Source organism: Lepisosteus platostomus, chromosome 2 (assembly GCF_059453375.1).
Source record: "Lepisosteus platostomus isolate fLepPlt1 chromosome 2, fLepPlt1.hap1, whole genome shotgun sequence".
In the NCBI taxonomy this organism is placed as follows: Eukaryota; Metazoa; Chordata; class Actinopteri; order Semionotiformes; family Lepisosteidae; genus Lepisosteus; species Lepisosteus platostomus.
This window is the reverse complement of record NC_142612.1, coordinates 8370464-8380611: the sequence shown is the minus strand read 5'-3', so window position 1 is coordinate 8380611 and position 10148 is coordinate 8370464. Positions and strand designations below refer to the sequence as shown.

At 40.2% G+C, this 10148-nt stretch overlaps 1 protein-coding gene across 3 annotated transcripts; it reads right to left on the bottom strand.

Annotated features, from left to right (window-relative positions):
- Positions 1-19: 19 nt before the first annotated feature.
- Positions 20-9820, bottom strand: cdadc1 (cytidine and dCMP deaminase domain containing 1). Of its 3 annotated transcripts, none has more exons than XR_015924841.1 (10): positions 9680-9820; positions 8845-8948; positions 7880-8057; positions 7088-7660; positions 6019-6068; positions 5341-5510; positions 4566-4755; positions 3668-3728; positions 1804-3308; positions 20-1768 (listed from the first exon to the last, which is right to left on the bottom strand). XR_015924841.1 is itself a non-coding variant. In XM_088596735.1 (10 exons), exons 1-9 carry the CDS (start codon positions 9798-9800, stop codon positions 3229-3231), a joined length of 1527 nt encoding a protein of 508 aa, XP_088452861.1. In that variant the 5' UTR covers positions 9801-9820; the 3' UTR covers positions 20-921; positions 3203-3228. The 3 variants fall into 3 exon arrangements, 2 of the variants coding, with proteins under 2 accessions (XP_088452861.1, XP_088505314.1); XM_088596735.1 differs by having other exon boundaries at positions 20-921; positions 3203-3308; XM_088649188.1 differs by having other exon boundaries at positions 20-3308.
- Positions 9821-10148: the final 328 nt, after the last annotated feature.

Below are 10148 nucleotides of genomic sequence, written 5' to 3'. Positions count from 1 at the left end.
AAAAGTGAAGAAGCATACATTTTAGAAAATACATTTATTTTTTTCCCATATACACATGTACAGTATATATTGTATACAGTACCATGTTGGTGGTCTACATTACACAGGATGGGTCTTGTGTCAAGATCATACTTAGATAATTCATTTTGAATACAACTATACTGTTTACAGACAGAAAAAATAGATGTGCATTTTTGCTTTAACTTTTTTTACAATATTAATAACTTTAAAGTAACACTTTAACAAGAGAGACTAGATCATTCAAATCGAGGACACATTCCCCCTTTTACTAAATCCCTTAAATAAGTATAATTGTGAAGCAGATTGCAAATAAATATTAAATAAAATATCTCTACAATGCATTTAATTATGGGTACATTTTACAATCTCATTTGTAAAACGCAAATATTAAAGTCAACATGAAAAGGACATAAATGTCAATAAAAATTATTTTATTGACAACTCTTTGCGCAATGACACTAACATTTGTCCACAAGTAATATCACAAATGTTCTTGTAATTACCAGGACAAAGATAAAAAGGCAGAAACGCTGCTGGTGCATTCCAATAATTTACTACATGAGCGTAGTGGAACATCAGCACGTGCAGACCTAAACAGACGTGGATTTAAAATCCAAAATTTGTAAAGGCTACACTTAGCATAGTTTTCTGGAAAAGGTTAAAACAAAGTGCTTTTCATTAAAATCAGTCTCAGAGATACGAGATCGCCTTCATAACCAAAGTTGGCTGAAGATCCTCAGCTAGTGCACTATGTTAGCTGTGATTTCCCACACAGATCCAAGGAAGAGAAATATCACGAACTCAGAGACAAATCCATAGAACTCAGGCATCCTGTGACACCAGGTGGAACTTGCTCAAATTGATCTACAGTAAGTATTCAGGAGGACACGCTGATTAGCCCTTTAAGAAAAAAGAGGACTGGGTCAGATGACGAGGTCACAGGACAATGCAGAAACCTGCATTATAGTTTTAAAAATACTTTAATTTCTACAGCTGTTTTTACAAAGGAACGGAAAGGACAATGAGTTGGTGTTTCTACAGGAGGCAGTGGTGTGTACCTACTGTTTTATTTTGCTCTACAGTTTATGACAAAAGCCCTTGCACACAAGAACTGGTACATGTTGGAAACAGGGTGTTGATCACCTGTTTGGAAGCTTTCATTTTTAATTAAGATTCCACAAAAGTGCCACATGTCTATGGATCTTTGCATTGCTGTCTCAGAGCCTATACAGATTGTGGGGGAAAGTGCCTTCAGAAACACTCTACTCATGGGCAGGTAATAGTTTCCTCCATCCCTTCATTATTGGAACATGACACTCCAGCCTCTCAAAGCCTCTGAGCCACCCAGTCCTAGCTTCCTGTTCATGGGGACCATTGAAAAGCCCAGAATTTCTCCATTATTCTGTAACATTAAGACAAAAGGTCTGAACACTTAGTTCCACAGACTTATAAAGAGATGCAGAAAGAAGTATTTGACATACTGTATCAGAAATCTATTACGGTAACTCTCTATACATCTTAACTTCTGCTAGGATGAATGAACATTCACATGAAATCCATTCATAAACTGTTTTACCTATTACATGTTGCCAAACCAAACCCAGCAAGCTCAAATAAAATCACACTGTATAACTGTCCAATTAGAATGGCTTAACTACTTTTAATTTAACAGGTATATCTATAGTGATGGAAACCTTCTCCTCCGCACTCTGGCCCTCCTGTCTGCATGGATCAGGCTGAAGAGTGACTCATCTGTGAAGAGGACCCGATGCCACTGCCGACGAGTCCATCACAGCCTCTGTCTGGCCCAAGCCAGTCGGGTGTGACGTCTAGGAGGTGTGAGCAGAGGGCCTCTGACAGGTCGCCTTGCTCTAAGGCAGGCAGCATGGAGCCTCATGTCTTGTCACAATGCCCGCATCAGTGTCTGCCGGCAGTTTCAGCAGTGGTACAGGTGGCAGATCTGAAATGATCTCTCAGATGGACCAGTCCGATGTGTCAGTCCTGCTCTGGTGTGGTCACTCAAGGGCGACCAGATCTTGGAGGGTCTTCTGACCTACCGGTCTGCTGAAACCTTCTCTGCAGTCGGGACACAGTGGAGTGGCTTACTCTATAGTGTCTGGCAACACTGGCACATGACATGCCTGCCTGCAGCATGCCTATGGCCCTCTCCCTTGCTTCTGGTGACATTCGAGGCATCATGGAAATCACAGAAAACTGACTAAGTGTGGCCTTTTTCTTGCAGTGACCTAAGCTTTGAATTAAAGCTTTTTTAAAGGTGACCTGATCAGGCATTGTTCCACCTGGAACTTGTTGGGTAAAAGTGCAGCTAACGAGCTTCCGTGTGATTGGCAAGTTGCAATGCCTCACTGCACAAGCTGTATTGCTGGTCAGAGGGCTCAAAACAAATTGACAACTTTTTGTGAAAGTACATGAGCTATAACTATAGTATTCTCATTCCAGAACATGTTGCACTTCTTTTTTCCCCATCAGTATACAATATATAGCTTTTTTTAAACCAGAACTTAAAACTGTCTCAGACATTTATCTTTGAATTAGACTGATAAAACCCCAAGCTCGCTCTATCTCTATTATTTACCACTTCAGTAGTGTGGACATACAATACTTAAGGCAGAGAAGAGGCATGATTCTAAAAGGGGAGCTTTACTGGGGTAGCATGCCTGTCTGAGGAGAATGACTACCTGCCCATAAAGACTGGGCTGTCAGAATGATTTTTATACATACTGTAGGTAGGCAGAATGCAAGAGGTTAGGTTTTGACCTCCTCTGGAACGCGTTTAAAACTTCATTTACTGATCGGGAATTCATATGGGCGGCACTTTTTGTCAAAAGAAAACAAAATCACATAAAGTGCTCTGAGCTGCTACCTGACTTTATCCAGCTACGGCTGTATTTGAGCTATAGAATCGTTCACATAATTATAATAAAACTTTTATCAGAACAGATTTGGACATGTGGAATACAGGAAATTGTGTAAGACTGTCCCTCCTCCTTTAAAAACGCATGCTATGTACTGTAAGTCATTCCCAGCACTGGGACGTGCCTCCTGCTTGTATATTACTCATTTCCCAGTTTCATTGCAAGAGTATACTTTACATAATGTGTATGACGTCCGAGAAAAACGGTTTCCCACAGGTGCAGTTCTGGGAAAGGTTTCCGGATACCTGTGCAGCCACAAGAGACGCACTTGTCATTTGTCTTGCAGACAAGCCTTCTTCTTGGTCCAGTGCTCCTCCTCCATTTGCCTGGCATGCTTCCCGAGAAAACCATCTTAAAGTACAACAACAAAGAGGATTTCAGATTCTAATGAACACCCTTGCTCATCTGCCACCTCCACTCTGTGCTTTACAGTACAACGACATACCTCAAAGCTAACTGAGAGGCATTAAAGTCATTAAAGACTACATCTTTGTTCTATTTTTCTTTACTTTAGCAGTAGAAATATAATGTGTCTTTCCCTTTCTGGACAGACATCCACAGTAAAGTATTGGTTGCGTTATGCTAGCAGTTGTTTATAACTGTAAAGGGCTTTCTAACGGTCATGAATTGTGCCACAAGATTCTGTCTTAAGGGGAGCAGTATTTATTCCGGTATAAGGTCACAGAACCAAAAAGCACATGCAGACTCACTAGTTCTGATGGCAGTGAGATTTTGTTCCAAGCTCTTTGTATCCTCGATGTTTCGTTGCCACTGTAAAAATATTCAACACTTCATGACAATGTACCTCAGCTCAACTATATAACCACTCTCCCTTTAATGACTATTTAACAATATGCACTTTAAAAGCAACATCAGGTAATTCCCAATGTCAGCAAGCTAATCTACTCTTAAGAAGCATAACACTGAAACAAGATAACGGACTGGCAGTTCAAACAGAACAAAAGATAAAACAGATGTCACAGAAACTAAAGGGCTCCTGCACATTACACAAATCAAATGTTAATATTACTTTCACTCTTTCCTTATGAGTAATGCAATACAATATATTAAATTGGCTATTTGCCCTATTTCGGGCATTTTGGTTGCTATTATCTTATAAATTGATGGTTACCAAGGATACCAGGGAATCAGTTTCTATAAAATATGACTGCATAGGTAAGAAATTTAAACATGTCAAAAGCTTTAAGAGAACACATTCAACATGCTCATACTTTACTCACATACCTTTAAAAAAAAAACTCCACCATCACAGTTCATAGTTCATAAGAACTGCTTGATGTAGTTCAACAATCAAAACAGTCCAAGAAAAAAAACTATCTCCATTCCTGACAGACATGGGATATTCTCATATTTATTCTTCACAGCTTCTCACTTTTCACATTTCAGGCATTATTTAACTTGGATAAACTCTGTATTATCTTACAGATTGCTTAATATCGATAAGACTCAAAAGATTATGGTACTCTGGCTTCTTGTAATGAAAAATTGCATATCAATAGCCTTGGAAAGTTAGTTAACAATTCCAAGTGTTTCTTTGGCAATCAACAAAATCTGGCTCACTCTGTAGCCAAGCTAATTTCAACTTACTTTGAACTTCTGAAGACCTTGGAGGCTATCAAACCTGAGGTAAGATATGTCATCCTTATCTTTTCCACTGTCCCGATCTACTGTGTAAATCTGTTTAATTCCAGATCCCTTTATCAAAGGCACACACTCATCACATGGACATTTCGTTATAAAAATCATTGTGTTCTCCTCTTCTTTAATCTCCTTGCTCCTACACAACACAAAAGGAAAACACAATTATAGAAAAAAGGGATTTCTTTGAAAAATTGAAGTATTCCTTTAAAAGTATTTTTCCTCACATTTCAATTTTGACTTCTTTCTTACCCTATTCTGTGCAGTTTTAGCCACCACTAAATTTATTTCAAGTTTACTTGCCAAATGAACACCTTTACCTTGCAAAATGTTACTTAAAAGAAATGACAAATGGCATGAAATTTAGCAATAAAATCAGCTACAATTCTCATGGACTCTAATTGATGTAGGTACGCTACAGCAAATTTTAGCAAACCTAATTTATTTCTTTACTTGAAGGAGATTGTGTAGATTCTGCAGTTCTTGAAAGATCCACAAAAGCAAACAAACTCAGCAAAAAAAAACAAGCCACGTTTTCAATGGCTGAATACATTTGAAGAGCACTGTATTTTTCAAGGAAAAAAAAAACAGTTGTTTTTGGGGGGAAACTGGTAAAAACATTAAAAAATCAAAATATCTTAAGCTGTAATTTAGAAATGTGCAGGTTTAGATTCACACTGAAGGGGGGGTAGGTCTGTGTGTGTGGAGAGAGCTTCTTCCCCACCTGAAGAGTAAGGCGTTCTGTTCTGCGTGTATGATGTATCTGTACTTCCTGGTTTCCCTGTCTCGCTGCTTGTTGTCCATCTGTGGGAATTCGGCGTACTCCGACCCCACCGGGAAGGCATTGTAGCCACAGCCAACAAGATACATCCTCCCCGTGCCATCACAGTTACTCTGAAAAGAATCACCTCAAACCACTCAATAAACCAAACTGGCTGCACCAGAGGTCTGGCGTTGTGTACTAAAACAGAAAACCAGGAATGGAGTGACAAACTCAATTTTAAAGGCCACAAAAGGGAGAGACTGTGTACTCATCCAGCTTATGGATGTGTGCAAAAAACTAAAATCTTTTATAATATTATGAAAACACAGCTACCTTTTAGACCCTTCAATTTTCCACACAACTGGTCCTTAAATTTTCAAAGATTACCAACAACAACAACAACAACAACAACAATAATAACAATAACTTCTTAACAAAACGTATTGATTCTATAGAGTTAAAAGTAATTTGAAATTTCAAGAGCTGAAATTTACTTTTTAACAGACTAGAAAACTGGTGATGTAGACAACTATTCCAGAATTTTCCTTCTGATTCTAGACTTCATGCACAAGGGATGTATTTTGGCAACAAACTAAAAAACAGAACTGTGTCCGCCACCCTAAAGAAGTGTTCACTTACAGATTTCCCCTCTGCCCAGATGACAGCACCTACTCCAACCTTGGGATCCTCTAAAAGGAAAAGTTAGCAATTCAGAGTAGTTAGTGGCCGATGACAGCACATATTTTTCTTTAAGAACTTCTGACAACAGGAACTTTTGTCAACTAATAAACAGTCTTGCAGAGAATAGGGCTTGGATCTCAAAGATTTCTCAATATAAAGGTCGCTACAGCAGTTTACCTTTCACTAAATCAAAACAAATACTGCAGGTGGCATTAGAGGCAAATTTCAAAACCTGATAGAATGTTTTGGAGAACCTGTTCCTCCATAAAGCACAACTTTAATGGAGGTCCTAAAGCAGACGTTTTGTTTTGGTATTCATTGGAAATCTAATTGTAATGTAATGTAGTTGCACTTGCAACACAAGAATTACCCTCTGAGCAATTTTTAAAGTGTACTTTATCCCTCCCAGGCCATGACTGTTCTTCTCGGTGTCTGGATTAACCAGAACATTTGATTACCTGTTTAGTGGGGGTGTGTCACATTTTAACAAGGGCTTACCTATCTGCCTGAATGAATGCTTTCCCTGCCACTCACTGCCACACAATAGAAAAAACTAAATCAAAGTGCAAACAGTATTGTATGATATGTACTACAAAGGATTCTGCTTTTACTCTCATTACTGGCTTATCAACGTCAATAATAAGTCATTGCAGGCTAATAATTTATTCTCATTATTTGGATCTACTAGAATAAGGTGAATCTGACCCTAGAACTTTGGGAACCCAAGAACTGTGCAACTAAAATACATTTAACTACTGTATGTGAAACGTAACACAAGCTGCTTTGATTTTCACCACTTGATCTGTCTACACACCATATCAGTAGCGCATGTTTTCCATTCAAGAAAATCCTATACAGTTCTGAATACTCGAATGTTCCAACTTAAGAATTTTCTTTCCCACCACATTAAAATGACTAAACAAAATCTCAATTCGATGGTTTTAGCGAGGAGCCAAGGACATGTCTAGAAATTAAATCGGATGACTAAAACCTTAAAGGGGGCTCGAGAAAGCATGGGGACTCTTACCAGTTCGGTAGGCCAGGAGTCTGGCCTGTACTACACAGTGCCTGGCGATGTCCTGGGACAGTCCCTGCGGACGGTTCTCGCCCGCCTCCTGCACATCTCGGCAGTAGAACCCATACCCGTGTCCCTGGGGTACACTGGAGTCCACAGTGGCCAAAACCAGGAGGAGGTCTCTCATGTGCTGTCTCAGGCTCGAATAGTAGGGCTCACAGCAGAGATTCTGCAGGCCCATGATCTTCAGGATCTCCTTGTGCTGAGCCTCGTCGGGGACGAAGAACACCTTCAGGTAATCGGCCAGCTTCTGCCTGCGGTGCTCCGCGAACAATTCTTCCACGTTAAGCTGCGGGTTCTCGCACGCAATTTCCCCCAGGAAGTCACAGTTCTTGGAGGTCTCTTCCACGTACTGGTGCATGTTGCTGGCTAAGGGCTGCAGGAGGACGCAGATGTGAGGGCGGCTGTTGGACTTCAGTCTCTCTGCAGCACTGGCGTCCAGGGCGGCGTCCCAGCCGCAGTGTTTGGTTCCGAGCAGGCTCATTTCTGGGTCGGCGGGCCAGTAGACAATCCTGTTGACACCCGCTGAAGAAGGAAAGAGAAATCGCGGGCGAGAACTGGTGAGGAACAGCACTGGCCAAGGGAGCATATGGTAAAGCTGTGGTGATGTTGCCATAGTGTTACCAGTTGACCGACGCTATCGACCAGCACAATCTGGCCAAAACATGTAACACAAAAATACTAACATCCGGTCTTTTACGTTGTAATCATGCAAGCATCACACATTAGCATCACTGTTCTCACCATTTATAATCATCTTTAGGCAGGTGCAGCAAGGCTTTCTGGAGAAGTAGAGATCACAGTCCTTCAGCCTTGGTCCATGCTTAATAACAGCTATTTGTCCGGCATGCAGCTCAGTACTGGAGCAGTGCAGGCCAGTGATCTGCCTATTATTAACCACAACAAGCCCAGTCGTCCTAATCTGCACAAAACAAAAACATTAATAAAACAATCACAAATTTAAAAATGCCATCATCTATTATTGGTTTGAGTAGAGAGCTGTGTTGGCAGACAGTCTGTAAAGGGACATGCAGAAGCTAACTCCACAATGAAAGGTACAAAAGAAAAACGTGTTTTCTTCAGGTGTGCAAAGCCTGATTCACATTGCGTGTTTTCTTCTTTCTACGTTTCAGCTTGGAACTACTCTCTCTCTGTTCATCTATAAAACTAATCCATGTGTCCATTATTCTAACATCATAGCAACCTTAACCGGTTTTCTAAGCAGGCATTCCTGACCTTTCATTACTACCATACCTTTCTAAGTAAGAAAACCACTTATTATAAAATCACAGATATCACTTTTAAGCTTCTAATTACTGAGTCACAGTTATGATATTTTAATATGGTTTTGTCATGGGACATTTCGCAATACAAAGTAGGCATTTTAATACAAATGTATCCAGTTTATGGAAAACCCTAGCTTGTGATACCGTACTAGAAACAATAAGGCAATCTATGAAAAACAGACTAGAAGGCACTGTAGGGAAATTAATTTCTGCACTCCAACAATTTAACACGAACACAGCGGCACAACTCCTGTTATTAAAACTAATAAACAAAACACATACTATTCTTAAGAAAGCACATTCCCGAAAACAAATTCAGATGTTTGATGTGCTGGTAACTTTTTACAATAACCCCACACTCCAAAAATGACTAGAAATACACCTTTACTAATAGATGAAACAAATACACAATAAACAGGCTACCTGTTGGGTTCCATTTTCTTGATCTTTCTTAGTCTTGGGGTACAGCTCCATCCACAGACTCAATAAAGTGAACAAGTTCGCTTTAGATAGCCTTGGAATATGGCCTAAAATAAAAGCATGATGACAATAATTTCCCCTCCATATTGACGTGCTTTTAGTACAGAAAAGAACATGTGACACCCAGGGGAGAAACTGCAGCTAGTTTTCACCCCGATGAAGTCACCTTAGTAGTAAACATAGCTGATTTTGGGGCATAAAGTCTTTTCAAGCCTTTTTTACAGGGCTTTGAACCCTGACTATGCTGTTTTCTAGTTTTAAATTTAAAGAGGACGGTCATTTTTATCATACAAAGGATTTAATCAAACAAACTGTCCACATGTGACTGTTACATACTGTAGTTCTATCGTTATCAGAATGTCAACAGTACTGGCATCAATATTTAATCGAGTGGGGGGATAAGTCTTTTCCACTGAAATCTATTAAGTAATTTCTATTTTAAGCTCCGGGTAAAAAAAAAATGGCATGATCATGACCAAGATTCTCTCACCATGAAAAAAGACACTGGAATTTGAAATCGTCTATCTATCCAAAGACAACTGGGCTCATTTAACACAAATGCAGTTAGCCCAGGAGGAAGGACGCAAATATTACCGTATTTTTTAAAAGAAAATGTTAAGTAGCAGCTACTGTCGATTATATATAGATTTCCTTAGCTCCGAGCACACTGTCTATCGGGTTATGTAAGGTGATTTGCTCCGTACTGTATGTACAGTGATTGGGCTCACAAATACCACATACAGAACAGTTACTGACACTGGCAGCTCCTGCCACTCACCTTGTACTTTTGTATCGGTTTGAGTGCTGGCTTCACTGACACTGACGTGTCCTTTACAGCTGCATCCAGCGCGGTTTTCTTCACTCCCCATCTTCACTGGGAAGCCGGCCGAAGCTGCCATTCACCGAAATCACGGAAAACGTTTCGGGGTTTTATGTATGTTTACGTCTACCGAGGTACCTTTCGGTGGCGAAAACGATCCGCCGTTGCTTCCTTGAACCGACCCTTTCACGTCACTCGACGACGTGAGACCAACAAACAGGAGGAGCTACGGCCGACGTAACGATATTTCCCACAGAGGAGCCGAGCACCTTTTCAGTTTAATCGGAAATCGGGTCTTTGTTTTTTTTTTTCTTTCAAACGTTCGTTGACAAGAAACGTGGATTTTCAAAATGGTCCTCCTGATCGTGAGTGATACAGTTCAGAAGAGCTGTCCCGCACTGAGGGTCTGGAGTGTGCAGTACAGGGG

Bases quoted from the DNA above. Each gene is read 5' to 3' on its own strand.
- cdadc1 (XM_088649188.1), bottom strand. From the start codon at position 9,800: ATGGCAGCTTCGGCCGGCTTCCCAGTGAAGATGGGGAGTGAAGAAAAC. The intron at 6,069-7,087 runs GTAAGAGTCCCC...TTTTCCTTTTAG, and splicing joins ACTCCTGGCCTACCGAACTG to AGGATCCCAAGGTTGGAGTA. The intron at 5,511-6,018 runs GTAAGTGAACAC...GATTCTTTTCAG, and splicing joins TCTGGGCAGAGGGGAAATCT to AGTAACTGTGATGGCACGGG.